Source organism: Quercus suber, unplaced genomic scaffold (genome assembly GCF_002906115.3).
Source record: "Quercus suber isolate HL8 unplaced genomic scaffold, Cork oak 2.0 scaffold_485, whole genome shotgun sequence".
Lineage (NCBI taxonomy): Eukaryota > Viridiplantae > Streptophyta > Magnoliopsida > Fagales > Fagaceae > Quercus > Quercus suber.
This window is the reverse complement of record NW_027069935.1, coordinates 423,853-440,705: the sequence shown is the minus strand read 5'-3', so window position 1 is coordinate 440,705 and position 16,853 is coordinate 423,853. Positions and strand designations below refer to the sequence as shown.

At 34.2% G+C, this 16,853-nt stretch overlaps 2 protein-coding genes across 2 annotated transcripts; one reads left to right on the top strand and one right to left on the bottom strand.

Annotated features, from left to right (window-relative positions):
* Nucleotides 1–3,545: 3,545 nt before the first annotated feature.
* Nucleotides 3,546–8,733, bottom strand: LOC112003236 (NADP-dependent malic enzyme). The gene is made up of 19 exons (XM_024035420.2): nucleotides 8,371–8,733; nucleotides 7,731–7,851; nucleotides 7,559–7,633; nucleotides 6,958–7,109; nucleotides 6,769–6,874; nucleotides 6,585–6,650; nucleotides 6,288–6,383; nucleotides 6,111–6,182; nucleotides 5,925–6,008; nucleotides 5,744–5,842; nucleotides 5,540–5,587; nucleotides 5,360–5,413; nucleotides 5,143–5,241; nucleotides 4,968–5,057; nucleotides 4,800–4,877; nucleotides 4,591–4,665; nucleotides 4,415–4,505; nucleotides 3,949–4,077; nucleotides 3,546–3,846 (listed from the first exon to the last, which is right to left on the bottom strand). Exons 1-19 carry the CDS (start codon nucleotides 8,520–8,522, stop codon nucleotides 3,758–3,760), a joined length of 1,776 nt encoding a protein of 591 aa, XP_023891188.1. The 5' UTR covers nucleotides 8,523–8,733; the 3' UTR covers nucleotides 3,546–3,757.
* Nucleotides 8,734–15,783: 7,050 nt separating this feature from the next.
* LOC112031099 (fasciclin-like arabinogalactan protein 12) lies at nucleotides 15,784–16,575 on the top strand. The gene has a single exon (XM_024063781.2). The coding sequence runs from the start codon at nucleotides 15,784–15,786 to the stop codon at nucleotides 16,573–16,575; it is 792 nt and encodes a 263-aa protein (XP_023919549.1).
* Nucleotides 16,576–16,853: the final 278 nt, after the last annotated feature.

The window sequence follows — 16,853 nt, the reverse complement described above, 5'->3', positions numbered from 1 at the left end:
TCTCCACCGGCCTTCGATCTCCACCAGCGCCGCTTCAAATTCTCCTCTCTCTCTCTCTCTCTCTCTCTCTCTCTCTCTGATGAGAATATGTTTTATTTTTTATTTTGAGAAAGCCTGGTGTAGGATAAGTGATATTGTGAAATAAATGTGAGGTTGAGAGTTGTAATAAATTGGCCCGTATGAAAATGTGTGGTTGTCTTTATCCCAATTTTTTTTTTTTTTTATTCAAAAGTGTGATATTTAATATTAAGAAATGGCAATTAAGAAATACTACTACAATATTTCATAATAAATTTTAAGTAATAGATTGTTATTAGCTAATATTGGTAAGTAAAAAAATAATTTCAGTAATGCGTTCAAATTAGAACTAGTAACAATTTTTCACATAAGATTTTGATATAATTCTTGTAAAATATTGCGACAAATATTGTAGATATAACATCACAATTCTTTTTCATCTGCTTTTGTTTGTATTGCTTTTTTATCTCTTCCTTTAATTTCATTCACTTTTGTTTCTAGTGCTTTTTTAGGTTTGTGAATGCGAGCTAGACAGCTAGTCACGTGAGCATTGGAAAGTGGAACTTAGAAAGACAATCTAATNTATATTATTTTATTGGGTTGGTAATAGTGGTTGTTGTTTATTATAGTGGATATATTATTTTATTATATTTTATTATATTATTTTATTGTGTTAAATGCTAAAATAAAATCACTGATATTGGGCGTTTTGTAAAGTGGGGTGGTAAAATAGATAAAGTAGCTTTTTGTGGTGCCAAATTGCTAAATTTTTGGCTCCACCAATGCTGATAAATGAATAAATATACCATATCCTAATAGCTTAAGTTTTTGGGATAATCAGTAATTTAATATGATATCAGAGTAGGAGGTCCTAAATTCGATCCTTATCTCCTCCACTCTACCTCCAATTGAAATTCTCACGAGTTTCGGTACACACGTAAGGGTCTCAGAAGTATGTAATTAAATGATTAAATTTACGTTTAAACTTTTTGGATAATAGTTAGTTTAACAACTACCCATCTATCAATAGAAAAAAAAAACTACATGGAAGGAGATAGGTTAGGTCACTCATTACAAGAAGAAGCAGGACAATATCACTTACAATTAGTGAATATGAAATTACTACAACGTGTTTAATTGGTTCATTACTTAATTGAGAAGGCGTCAACCTATAGAATATATATATATATATATATTCTCTCTCTATTCTTATATTGAAAAAAAAAAAAAACTTTTTTTTTTCATAACGTAGTAAAAAATTGAAAATGAGAGAATCATATTATAGATCATATAATAATGATCAAGAGATGTAGAACCTATGGATAATGTAGGGTTGTATGGATGTGTTTATTTGTTTACTGTCTTGCATGCTTTAGGAATGCTCATTAACGGATTCCTTACTAGAACTAAGTTATAGAACATAAGAGTAGAGGTTGGCCGGGGTGGAATTTGGTGGTTAATACCTTCTCAAGACGTCCCCTAATTTCGAATCTAGTATTTGTTGTGAAAACTTTTGTAATGGGGTCAAAAAATCGGTTCCTAAACCAAAACTAGGTAATGACCCTTGATCCTCTGCTTCCGACCCACCCGGTTAAGGCGTACTTCTTAGGTAACACCTTATATAGGACGGTAAGTCTACAAAGAGGACCCAGGCATGATGTGAAAGAAAATCTGAAAAATGGCAATAAAAGCCCCTAAAACCCTTTTTTCCCAACATGTTTATGAAACATGTTTGTAAACTAGTATCTAGATTCTTTTAGACTTGAGATTGCTTATCAAACTCGAGCCTCTAAGGCTCAAGTTCCATCCCTAGAGAAAGAAAAGAGTTAGCCAAAAACAAACCCAATCTCAGGTAGTGGAGAGCCCCAACGCCACAACAATCATCGCTGCTCGCCGCCGCTCTAGTGCTGAGATCAAAATCCTCAAAAAAGGTCCGCTGCTCCGGTACTGTGGGGTTGTGTTTTGATCGGTATTGTGGATTGTGTTCTGATTTGGGTTTGGAGAAATGAGTCTTTTCTGATTTTTGAGTTTGGGTGTTCGCTACTGTTAGGTATACATTACTATTCCATCATAAAGTAACAATGACTGATAAAATCTTCCCAACCCATGGGAATTGGTTAGAGAAATATAAATATGTAGAAACCAAGTCCAACAATATCTATAAAATGTTGCTAACTGGTTATACTTGGTTTGATAGAACTTTTTACTGGGTACTTAGGGACATGGTTTTGAAATCCGGACCGGACCATACGGTCCGACCGGAAAAAACCGTGAACCTTCCACCATCACGGTTCTTTTAGGCGTAAGAACCGGTCACTGCCCAAAAAGCAGGGAACCGCCCAAACCGCGGTTCAACCGCACGGTTCTGAGGACCGGATTCCGACCGCTTTTCACGGTTCCTTTGAATCTGAACCTTACAAAATAAATATAAAAAAAAAAAAAAAAAACAAAAGAAAAAGAAAACGTCTGATCTGACCCAGAAAACATTTGATCTTTGTTTCAGTCTCTTTGCTTCTCTCAATAAACGTCTCACATAATCCAAACACAAAACAAAATCCAATTTTTACAATAAAGTTGAATCAGAAGAACAAGCAAATATGAAAAAAAAATGAAAAAAAAAGAAAGAAAAAGGAAGAACAATCCGATCTGACCCAATCTGGTGGTGGGGAGGAGGACGAACGGCGGTGGGGCGGCGGACGAGGCCTTCGATCTCCACCGGCCTGTTCGATCTCCACCGGCCTTCAATCTCCACGATCTCCATCGGCCTTCGATCTCCACCGGCCTGTTCGATCTCCACGATCTCCACCGGCCTGTTCGATCTCCACCGGCCTTCGATCTCCACCAGCGCCGCGTCACTATTACCAACCCAATAAAATAATATATTTTTTTTAATAAATTTTTTTTTTTTTTTTAGCATCTGAGCTTCAGTGCACATGCAAAGATAGTTGTGCACTATAACTGAACAACCAAAAAAATTGGCTTTGCCTCCTATGATGTAGGAGCATTTTGTTATATTAGTTTGATAAATTTAGCATTTTAGCAATTTGCCTCTACCAATACTAACGCTCGCCACATACTTCTAACACTAGTTGCTTTGCTCTCTTCTGTTGTTCAATAGAGATTATTTGCTAAGCCCTGACAAAAATAAAAAAGATACCATTCAATCTTCAATATTGTAATTAAGAGTCAAACGCCTAAACCTGTTTTTTTGCTGCATTTTCAATAATGCAGCCAAACACTAAAAAACAATTTGTTTTTCTGAAAATGTTTGTGTAAAAAAAAAAAAACATTTTTGACATAAAAATGTTTTTCAAAATATTTTTAGAATTGCAACCAAAACCAAAAAATAAATTGTATTTCCCTCAAAATAATTTTCCTTTAAAAACATTTTATGTCAAAATGAACGCAACCTTGATTTCATTAGTAGAGAATGATTTTTTGTTGAAGGCGACCATGGATGAAGCAAAAAATTGCTCTAGCCACATTGCTGGAATGAAGAGATTTCAAATCAAATCAAATCAACAAGGTTGTAGGGTACAAGCATCTTCATTTTATGAATATCTATACGTTATATGGGTCATATAACATGCCAGAGTTATTATAGTCATATTCATAAGTTATTTTTGCTTAAAGCTACTTCAAAACACACCATATGCGTCATACAGCTTGATAGCAAGATTCCGACAACATAGTGAATAGTGATAGTACAACACTGAACGATTGGAGTATGTCCAACTGTTCAACGATAATTTCGGTAGACTGGTGTGTACATGCAACTCTCTGCACATTTCACAAGATCCTTAGGACGAGGAAGACGTGTAGCGACACCTACAAAAGCATCATAAGAAGAAATCATAAACAAAATTTAATGGTTTCAGAGTTTAGTAGTGAGAATTTGTGCAAGGATAACTACAACAAAAATTTACTTACCAAGTTCGTATGCCTTGGCAGCTACATTAGCAGCTATATGAGCTGAAATTTTTCTGATAGTAGAGAATCGTGGGTATATCATCCCCTTATCAAAGTTCTCCTTTGTTACTTGTGAAGCCAAGGCTTCCGCTGTTGTTGGAGAACAACAAAAAGTCAATTAACCCTTTGCCAATTAAGCAAGATTTTTTTTTTTTTTTTTTTTAAATCATATGTTTTGTGTTTAAGTCTAAAATTATTGTTAAACAAGATCTAACAGCATAATTTTTGAAGTAGGACTTGTTCCTCATAACAAGAGGATACTGACAACAAGAAAAGGAAGATTAAAGTTTTTTTTTTTTTTTTTTTTTAATCTTATTTAAATGGGCCATTTTACACCAGGAACCTGTTTATATTCCAGATAATGCCAACTTTTAAAGATAGTAGAAAAGACATTTTATGGATTGTCATCCTTATGTAGCCTACTTACAAGCTGCCAGAAGCATTTCATCGTGCACACGGATGGCTCCAGAGATTATCAAACCCAAACCAAATCCAGGGAAAATGTAAGCATTGTTGGACTGAAATGACAAGGAAATCACACACCTCAGTCGTTGATATCAAACCAATTTTGAAGAGAAATACTAATGAGGAAAATTGCATTACCTGGCCAGGTACATAAGTCTTCCCATCATATTCAACAGGATCAAATGGACTTCCACTAGCAAAAATTGCACGACCCTTCAATTTGAAAAGAAAAGCGACAAACATAAAATAGAGTCAACTGTACTTTGCAATTGTTGAGTAATCAATCATCCTTTGTATGGTGAAGTCCTCAACCAAGTTATGGCACATTTAGCTGTGTAAAATTTTACCTTACTCCATGTATAAGCTTCTTCTGCAGTACACTCAGACTGTGAAGTAGGGTTGGAGAGAGCCATAATGATAGGTTTCTGCATGTCATTTATTGAATTGGGCTTAGCTTTTTCTTTATGGAAATATAGTTTGAAAATATAAACGGGATTCTGAGAGAGAGTATGTACATCATTGCAAGAGGCAAGGGCCTCAACCACCTCCTTTGTAAATGTTTTTCCTACCCCGGATGATCCAATCAAAACTGTTGGTTTAATTGCCTGAGGAAGTAAGAGAACATGGTAAGGGACCAAGATACACATGAAGATTACTTACTGGAACTCAAACAATGACATCTTTTCACACCTTGACAGCACCTAAGAGATCCTTAACAGGTTCATGTTCATGAGCCCAAGGCTTCTTGAAGTTTTGAAGTGAATCCTTACGAGAACTAACAATCAATCCCTGAAAGAATACTGGTTCTCCTTAATAGTAGAGAGGGGAAATCTTTGAAAGAAAAATAAAAAGGATATCTAATGGCTAATATATATGTTACGAATGAAATTTTGATCAAGCTTACTACCTTTGAGTCGACAAGCCAGATCTTCTTGCGTGTCTCTTCTAAAGGAGCCTTTGTCTACAACAGGCAAATGGAAACTATCAAACAATATACCACCAACCATCATGTTTAAGAATTACGACAGAGTGCAACTCTGTTAATAAGCCAAAGATGGGCATTCAAATACCAATAACAAGTTACTACCTGCTTCGAAATCTCAAGAGCTATAAGCTCAGCTATACCAGTTCCAGCCTGCAATCATTAAACAACAGAAGCTAAATAAGTAACTTGACTAATAGTGCAGGATTATGGGGATTGGAGCGTGCATGCGCGCGCGCGCGCGCACACATATAAGGAGGAAAAACCAATATGAATTCGGGATGGAAATAGCCCAAAGAAGAGTCTTACTTCCCCAGCACCAAGGAACAAGAATTTTTGCTCAGCCAGTGCACCACCAACCAACTTCAGCGCTGCAACTACCCCAGCAAGAACAACAGCTGCGGTCCCCTGAAACAAAAGGAGACAATGAAATCAAGAACAACATAAAATCCTTTTAAGTGCAAGCTTCACCATTAATGCTACTTCAAACCTGTATATCGTCATTGAAAACAAGATGAGTTGTGCGGTATTCTGCAAGCAGCTCAAAAGCGTTGTGATTTGCAAAATCTTCAAACTGCAAACCGATTTAGATGAACTAGACAACATCAGAATTGGATGAATATTTTAAACTACTGAAATTTTATCAATCAAGGATGTAATCTAACTCATGCACAACCTGTATCAAAACTTTTTCACCATAATTCTGCTTGACAGCGGACATGAACTCATGCAGAAGTTCATAATATTCCTGAAAAGAATTGCCAAAATCACTTTAGGGAATGTATATTATACTATCACTTGTAAAAATTTATGAACCAAAATTGGAGCAAGGTGCAAATGTAAACTATGAAACCTTCCCAGTTGCCCTCCTCTGTCTAAGCCCAATGTAGAACTCGTCTTTCAACAATTGTTCATTGTTTGTCCCCACATCAATTGTTATAGGCAAACACTACAAGAAGACAGTCCATACAATTCTTGATCAGAATAAGGGATATTATGTGATTACAACCAAGGGTTTTATTTTGAACTTGGTTTTGCTTGGCATTTAGAAATGTTCCCCAAGGTTTAAAACAAAGTACATCATGTGACCAACAATTTACAATGTAGTAAAACGAAGCAAGAACCACAAGTTTTATTTGAATAAACTTACTGCAGAAGGACGAACACCTCCGAGTGCTGTATACAAAGACAATTTCCCCACAGGAATCCCCATCCCCTAAAACATATCCAACACCATCATGTGAAGGCTAGTTCACTTTTACAGCCCAATAATTTACATAGAACCCTGTTTAATAAGTTTAGAATTTAAAATCGATGATTGACAACATAACTACCTGACAGCCAAGATCCCCAAGTCCCAAAATTCGCTCACCATCCGTCACAACAATTGCTTGAATAGTCCTCTCAGGCCAGTTCTTCAACACCTCAAGAATCTTGCCCCTGCAAAATTCAAGCACTCCTTCATATTATGACTAAAGTAGCTCTAAGTTGCACACAGTTACAGCAGAAACAGAAATTCATACTTTTCTTTCAAACTTATGTAAAGACCCTGAGGGCGCTTGAAGATGCTCCCATACTTCTGGCAAGCCTCACCCACAGTGGGAGTATAGACAACTGGGAGCAATTCCTCAACATTATCAATGAGAAGCTTGTAAAACAGCCTTTCATTCCTCTCCTGTAAAAAAATTAAAAATTAAAAATTAAAAATTAAAAAAAAAAAAAAAATCTGTATTACCCCTCTTTCAAAATTTCAATAGGACTTCATTCATCACACAAGGATAAATTAAGTCCATTTGTCTTTCCACAGAATTCTAAGCACACAAACATGCATTCCAACAAAGCCTCATTAAAGAAAGGGGTTTAATTATACCAACAATAGAAAGATGAAGGAAATAAAGAAACAACAAATATGTTAAAGCATCATAATTAAATAAACCATAGTTCTACAATGTCTCAACATCTCAAGATGATCCCAAACTTGAAAATACACAATCAGTCCAAATGTCATTATGCACAAGACAATCATTTTCAATACTATTCAAAATATTATCAGACAATTTGTCACAATGTACAACAATCATCATCAAAACTAAATTCAGTGACGGTGAAACTCCTAAGTCCTACCTGAAGCTCCATCAAGGAAATGTATTTTTGCAGCGGGACTTGATATTGTCGGATGTTCTGCATCAATTTCTTCTCCTGGGATTAGTAAAATACAAAAAAGGGTCAGCAAAAATTCAAACTAGAACAATGAATCAGATAAAACAATCCTATAAGCCAATATCACTAATACAACCTGAAGTTGTTGAGACAAAATTATTGGAGGCAGAAGACCGCGCAAGTAATGAGCATCCCTCTCTTTCTCAGTGAAAGCAAGTCCTTTGTTGTACTGGGGATCCCTAAGCAAAGAATACCCACTGCACCACAACCACACACACCCCACAAAATGTCAGAGATTATAGTATAGATCTGAAAAGCGATCAAACAGAGTCCCCTGTTATCTCAGAGTAGCGTTTTTGGCTTCTGAACTTCATTTATATTTACATTCATTAATTTATATGTTTTATCCACGTAAATTATTTTTTGGCATCAACCAAGTGGGGCCTCAGTTTCTGAACTGAACCCAGATCAGAATGCACCATAATCTTTAAGAAAATGACAGGAAACTCACAAAATTTTTTTTTTTTTTTTTTAAAAAAAAAAAAAAAAAAAGAATAAGCGTCAGTATGTACTAAAGCAGATTCAACAACAAAACCAGTACAAGCAAATGAAGTTCACTATACTTTGACAAACTACATGATTTTAGTCAATAACCAACAATCAAATACAAATGAATATGATCTTTTTAATTTTTGGTGGTAAATAAGAAAAGTAAACACTAAGCTAAACTAAAACCGAGAAAAAGAGAAATGAATGAATCATGATGTAAGAGAGACCTGGCGACAGAGAAAGTCCAGGGAGTAACAAGCTTGTCCTCTGTGGCGCGATCCTCACCGTACACATCCTCGACGCCGCCACCAACGGTAGATTTGGGGTCCAGGTCCAGCACCGACTGGCCGTCCCTTATCTCCTTAAACGTGCTCTCCATTTTTTTTTTCCAGTTATCTCAGTTCAAACTTGAAAAAGCCAATACTACAGTCTACACCACCAAAGCTAACTCTAAGACTCTGTGTCTCCTCTGTGATACACAACAGGCAACAGGCACAGCTTAATATATATATATATATATAGCACAAATGTTACTAGTTATAAAACTCTGTAGCTCTGCTTTAGAAATCAAAGACACGCAGCAAGACTTTGTTTCTTCCCTTCTTTTCTTTTTCTTTTAAGATGCTATATTATCCCCTCAAAAAAATAAAAAATAAAAAAAGATGTCATATTATTATTGTAATGATCAATCATCAAACAAGTCAAAGAGGTGTGTCGTTTTCAATTTGAAAAAGGAGAGCCAATCATGTTCACAAAGTGATAATTTTATTAACAGAGTTTACTTATGTAAAGTTTGATTACTAACTGTTTGTCTGGAATGACCGATGAGACAAGGTATTTTTGTTGAGATACAAAATTAGACGTTGTCTTATACTACAATCTTATTTAATATTTTTTTATTAGAAGTAAATTTTGACAAATACATTATTAGATTATATCTTCTTCTTATATTTATTATACTTACAAAATTTTAAGAAAATTAAAGATCACTAGCTATATCATAAATAAATTTTTTAAATTGCAAGTTTTTATAATTTAAAATTATGCAGAGTACATAAACTTATAGATGATATAGTAAATAATATCTGATTGACACAAAATTTGACATGTATATTAAAAGCGTAATGAACATGCAATTCAATGGTTAAATTTTCAAAATATGTAGTAATATTTATTTTATTGAGTGAGTTTGTAACATTAAATTACAACTAATTTTATTGCTAAACTTTGTCCTTTTATTTATATTTATTGCTAAATTACAACCATTTTTTTTTTTTTTGGTGACAAAAGCAAGTGATTACCTGAATTTATCATTATACACCTATCACAACAGATTATATTAGTACAAATATTCTCAACAATAATGAAAATATATTAAGAAATATTATGTTCTTAGACTTATTATTCTATTTTTCCCCAAGTTTTAATTTTAATATATATTGATAGACTAGTATGATCCCAGACAAAAGAAAAGATGAAATTAGGCCAGGTTCTGATAAACTATGATTTTGGTGTAAAAAAGGCATGTTAAGAACTCACACAACTTACTCTAATACACGATAAGTCACTAATATTTTTGAAGAGTAGTGTATGGGTTGGATATTTAAGATATCAAAAGCCCCTCTAAACAATTAGAGAAAACTGAATCCAATCATTAAATAGATATAATAAACAAGTGGTGGTGGTGGTGGTCACGATCGAGAAAGAGAACACTATGGTATGGATATGGATAATAAAAGATCAAGGCCAATATTAAAGTGGCTTTGGCGACATTATTGCAACAAACATCTAAGATAAATTGGAGAAAAAAAAATTGGATAGAGTTTTTGTCTGTGTTCGACGGTGGAGAGAGAGAAAAAGAATAGGTGGCACTCTCACGTCTCATCAATTCAAGCACAAACAGTGGCAAATTTTGGTTTTGGGTTTTACTATTAACTAGTCGCTAACCCGTGCGATGCACGGGAAAATTACTAAAAATGAAAACTAATGAATGCAAGCAAAGTAGTTATGAAAAATACCATTTAAATTAAAAGACAAATATTAGTAAATGTCATTATCCTTAGCTATTTGTGTTGTATCTAGAGTTTCATATCTAAGTTACTACAATACTACTTGTAGCCACTAAAGCTCACAACATAAGAATATTATATAAGGCCAAAACTTATATTATCTTCAAGCTCCCCTTAGCCTTACAGAGTCCCTAACAAAATTTCTTTTGTATTGAATTTGATTTCAGAGGACTTATTCAAAATTATTTGAATTAAACCTCACAAATTAGAAGAAAAAAAAAAAAAACATTACAACATTGTAGCTAATTAATATACAAATAAACTACCAATTTAACATGATAAATTACTATCAGTAATTTAGAAAGAAAAAATTAACAAAATTAAAGTTGTTACCCACTTAACCTAAAACTTTTCATATTCTAAAGTTGTCAAACAACTATTGATATAAAATATTCTGTAATTACTTCTGTGGGGACAGTTTTTGCGGCCCAAGCCCAAGGAGGTATGGATTCGGAACCCACTGAGCCCAAAACAATAAATTTTGTAGAGAGTGGGCGAAAGGGCTAGGCAAGTAATGAAAATGACAGTATTAAGCAGCAACACTGATGTGAGAAGCTGAATTAATGTGCTCTCGGACTAAAATGGGTACTCTGTCCGAAGAGATGTTTTCATTCATAATCAAGGATTACAATTCCTGGAGCTACAACCATCTACTATATCCTTTCTCTCTCCTGTTTTCCCCTCCTTTTCTATCAGAGGTACCCTTCCCTTATATAGCATTACCTTCTTACATCTCCTCCGTCCACTTGTTCATCATCCAGGCATCCACTTGAGTACATGTCCCATCATCCCACCTTTAGCCTTATGTGAGTGGCGGTAGCTGAGAAAGCACCGTTCAGGTGTCCTGTCCACATAAATGCGGCCAGAAAGGTAGGTGCAGGGCATTAAATGTGGTGGTTGAAGTATGCCTCCTTGATATTCCCCTGTTGCCGTTATCTTTATGTGTGTCCGAGGCTCCTCTCCCTCCTGACGCTTGTCAAATAGATCACTTGAACCTCCCATACTCGCGTTTGATCAAACCTCTTCGGATCCGAGGACTCATGACTACTCGGACATATGAGCATCTCCTCGGATGGCATACGTGTTCATCCCCAGGCATCCCCCATTGGCGTGGGCTTCCGACTGAAGGCTTCATCTCCTCGGATGAAGAGTGTTCCTCTTTTAGGGCCTTGGGCCGAATAAGCTGGGCTGGGTTTTTCTCCCCCCACAACTTCAATACCGCAAGTTGTTCATGCTGTAAAAAATTTGAGAGAATAACATAGCAAGCATCTTAAACTCTTTCTTGCTTGGATCCTACAAAACAATATATATATATATATATATATATAGCGATGAAGACAGAAAATGCCTTTAAAGAGACAACCAATTACGATAGTGTTGGAGGCAAAGTAAAAGATTAAAAAAAAAAAAAAAAAAAAAACTGAAGAAGCAAGCGGTTTGGCTAGCATACCAGCTAGTTAATTTATATCAAAAGGCATAAAAATCTTACAATCAAATAGAATTCAAAAGTAAATAAATACATATGGCACAATCAGATAAATAAAAGGTTTGTCAAGATGATCAAGTTTGGCAAGGAAGAAGACGCAACAGCTACTGATGAGGTAATCTCTATCTTAAACTTGTGATAATGATAAAGATGCAACAACTACTAATTATGCAGATCTAGCTTAATCTTATTTTGATTCAACTACAACAAAAATGACGATAATTACCACAAAAAGATTAAATAAAAAAACAGTCTTTTATGATATAGCTAAGAGTACAATAAAAGCTAATAGAAGGAATTTAAATTGATTTCAATGATGAAGGAGGGATTCACTTAAATGAGGAGACCGTGAAAAAAGGAGAAGTATCGTTTTCTGAGTATAGTATTGAATTTTAAACTCTACAATTCAATTTGCTAAGGTATTTTAGTAGTTAGCAAATTAAATTTCTTTAGGCATGGATTACATCATTTAATTGAATTTCTGCAAGCACGATAGTACTAAAACTCTATCATTCAATTTTCTAACTACTAAAACTCTATCACATGGATACTACAAAAACTCTATCACACGGATTACACAATATAAACCAATAATGTTATTGTCTCAAACATTAAAAAAAAAAAAAATCAATTTTAAACATAGAAATAAACAATCATCTATCAATACAAATACCAAACCTAAATACATATAAACTCATATATGATCCACAACACAAAAGAGGTAGTAACAAAATTAAAAAAGAAAAAAAAATCAATAAAAAAGAAAAAACACTATTAATCTAATCCTTACATTGAACTATTATGCAGACAACTACAAGAATAGAGGTCAAGAGCAACTGAGATTTAGAGATACCTAAACTGAATCATCTAGCTTTTCAGTATTAATATAGTGTGAGGAGAGGAAGAGATGAAGGAGTTAGAAAGCCAAAGTCTAGTGTTAGGAAGCTGAAGGGTTGCCGTTTGAGATTGTAACCATTGAATACAAAGGGTTGCTATTTAAAATTGTAACCGTGGAACACAAAGGGTTGCCATCTAAAATTGTAACTGTGGAACATAAAGGGTTGTCATCTAAAATTGTAACCGTGGAAGACAAAGGGTTGGGAATTATTTTATTTTTATTAGTATTTTTAAATTTAAGAAAACTTATTTTAAATTGTAAGACAAATTCAAGAAAAAGAATTGTAATGACATGGCAGCTGATGTGGCTTAACCTGAGCGTAGCAACATTAAATGCTACGCTTCAGCTTTTAGTAATATATAGATTAGTATGATCCATTATTATATGAGATAATGAAGTAAACCATTATTGTATTCCATTGTATAATTACTTAAAACTGAAATTGTTTTAGTAGCACAAATTGTCTACTACTTTATGATTTTGTTGATCGAGCTGGATTGATTGCTCGTCATTGTCACAGAGTGCTTTCAAATAATTGTCATATCTTTCCATGTATTAGTATTGTTAAGGTTGATTGTATGCTTTTCTTTTTTCCTCAATAAATAAATATAGTTTTTTCTATACCTTCTCATTTCCAGCTTCCGTTCTCTCGAGAATTTTGTATAATTGTCCAACATATGGAGCTTAAAATTTATCTTTAGGGGTCAAATTATTAAATCCGTGATGATTATTAGTTTTGTGTGTGTGTGTATGTACAGTGATAAATAAAAAGTAAACATAGCTTTGATATATAGGAAGCATTTTATAAACCAATAGACATAACAAAAGGGTAAAATGCACCAAGAGCCTCTAAATTTGAGATCATTATAGTTAAATTCCCCTCATTTTTATTTTTTTATTTTTGCCAATTTGGTACTCTATTTTTGATAATGAATAAAACAGACTCCTTCTATCAAATGCTTCATTAATTATTATGGAAGAATGATCAGGTGGCTCTCACATAAGCTTAAAGTAATCTTTGATAAATTTTTATATGGAGGTACTCGGTTGGTAGGTACAAAAGGAAACATAAATACAAAATCTAAGCATTCTTTGTTAAAATTATGGTTTAAGCGCTTTTAGATAACTTAAACAATCAAATACAAGGTCTAAAATGAAATTCTCAATAATTTTCCTTTAGTATAGACCGTAGTAAAATTATTTGCACCAAAACTTCATCCTTGGAGATTAGAAAAGATATATTTGGGAATTGAAGTTTAAGCATTATAATCAAAAGGTGTATTGCTTTCTAAATTGTAAACATCTTTTCTTTTAAAGAATGTTTTGGTTCTCATTGGCATTACATAAATTGTAAAAGTTATATTAATTATAATAAGGATTAAAAAAAAAAAAATCCTGTTCTTGGTGATAATTGTCATACTTAATAAGATTAGATTTTAAAAAACAAGTATTTAGTGTAAATATATTAAAAAATAATCTTGAATGGAATCAAATCTGAATGAGATTTAATTTTTTTTTAGGTAAAATAATGAAAGCAATTCGGGTAGAAACTTATATATTCTTGCTGTGGCCTGAAATGGGAAAGAGGTATTGTGAAATGAAAGATATGTGGTGGGGCCCCACCAATAGTCACAAATATATGTAAACGGGAGAAGGGGGTAGGGGTGGGAAACCAGTAGGAGCTATTCTTTGTTAATCTCCTAAAGGGAAGTGTAAAAGAAAGAAAAGAAAAGAAAAGAAAATCTCAACTTAATTGAGGAGTCATGAGTGAACCAAACCACATTAATCTTGTTCTATTTTATTTTAATATTCAGTAATTCTGTTTTGAATTATATAATTGTAGGATAAAGATCTTGGATTGCCAAGAGCTTTATATGTACCTAAACTAACATTTTTTGATATTTCTAATAGAAACATTTAGGATTCAAATCCCTTCTATCCTATTGTACTATTAATTTTTTTTTAAAAAAAAAATCTTGGATCAAGAATGAGATTTGTACTACACAACACATGCATTGTTAAGCTTTGAGCTTTTGAGTGTTGTGCATGATGCACTATTTAAGAAAAAAAGGAAAACACTAAATTTATACAAATTTTACTATGAAATATTTACAAACTGACATGGTAATAAGTATGATTGATGGATTTTAGTAATCTAATTAATTAATATTTGAATTATTTTTTGTGATTGATAATATATCAATTTATAAGTTTTATATAACAAAAATTTATAGTATTTATATTACAGTTTGTATGAAGGTTGTATGGTTATGCAAACAAAATTGAAAATGATATAATTCAACATTTTCAAACATGGAGCACTAAAAAGAACTAAACGATGATTTTGTCCTAAGTTGTGAGTGCATAGTGTATACAAATTGTCTTACACTCTTTTTATACATTGTTTGTACACATCATATGTAATTATGTGTTAAATGTGGACATTCCTAAAAAAACACAGTGAACATCTAATACGAAAGTGTGGACATTAAGTAGTGTACATAAAAAAGTGTAAATTAATAATTAGAGTCTAGGTTTAGTATTTGTTTAGAGACTTTCATAGTAACTAAAGTGCTTATGATGCATTTTGGGTTATGTGAGTGTTCCTGGAGAGGTTTCGAGTTTCCGAATAGGAATTGATTGATGTAAATACCTCTTTCTTCAATGATTATATTTGCGGCTTAAAATAAAATGTTTCAATGATTAGGTATTGATTGGTGTAAATACCTCTTTCTTAGTTTTTTTAAAAGCTTTGTCTCAACCTTAAGCTTTTTTCTTAAGGATGTGGCATGCAAATGAGCTTAGCTAAGTAAGATTCATCGTAAGAGAAAAAGCTAAGCAATCATACACATCTTTCTAAAACCAAACACATTTCGGATGCCCTATGTTTTTCCTGATTTCCCAAGCAAACTAGTTAGCTAAAACGGCAAATAAAATCTCTCTCTCATCCTATCCACTTATGCTTCACCTCTTACAGAAAGATTAACTGCTAACATCTAAGGTTTTGCAACTAAGATTAAGTTCTTTTAAGTAAGATTGTACTCTTTCACCTAAATTCATTGTCTCCAAGCCTATATAAAAAGCCACTTCCTCACCTCGATCAACACATATCAAACACACTCAGCAAGTACCACTTTTGGCATCAGCAAATTTCCCAGACAAAACACAGCCCACCAAACATATAAAGATGGCCAAACAAGTTCTCTCCCTTTCACTTCTACTTGTTTTTCTCTTCCACAGCACCACAACTTCAGGCCAGCCAGCTCTGGCCCCGACGCAGCCTGCAGTGGCTCCGGCTGCACCTGCCAATGCTCCGGCCCCACCCGGCCCCCCTGACGTCACCAAAATCCTCCAAAAAGTCGGAGGGTTCACGATCCTAATCCGCCTCTTAAAGAGCACCGGAGTGGCTGACCAACTCAGAGGGCAGCTCAACGATTCAAGCATTCGTTTCACTCTTTTTGCTCCAAACGATAACGCATTTTCCAACCTCAAAGCTGGCACTCTAAACTCTCTCAATAACGAAGAAAAGGTCCGACTTATACAGTTTCATATCTTGCCCACTTATTATACTTTGGAAAACTTCCAAACTGTGAGCAACCCAGTACGAACACAAGCAGGAGATAACAAACCTGGTGATTACCCACTAAATGTGACCAGTGTTGGAAGCCAAGTAAACATTTCGACTGGCCTTGTCAATGCTTCAGTGAGCGGTACTCTTTATTCTAATTTTCAACTTGCTATATATCAAGTAGACAAAGTTCTTCTTCCTCTTGACCTTTTTGTTGCAAAGCCTCCATCACCAGCTCCAGCACCAGCCCCAACCAAGCCCAAGCCAAAGAAGACTACGGCAGCAGCCAGTCCACAGACGAGTACTACTGCAACTCCTACAGTGGTTAATTCTGGTGCAGTGAGTCTCGCAACCCATGGAATATTGGTGTCGCTTGGAGTTGCGGTTTTCACCGCAACATTCTCTTTGTGATACCAAAAAGGGAACGATATATGCATCAGCTGGATATGTTTTGGGGTATAAATTGTCTACTACTTTATGATTTTGCTGAGTTGGTTTGAACCCTGATCATTGTCACCGAGTGCTTGTATTATTAAGGTTGATCGTATGCTTTTTATTTTCCCCTTAATAAATAAATTTTTCTGTATCTTCTCATTTCAAGTTGTCTCTCTAATTAAGAATTTTGTATAATATTCTAAGAGAGAGCTAAAAATTTATCTATATATAAGGGTAAAATTAAGTCTATATAT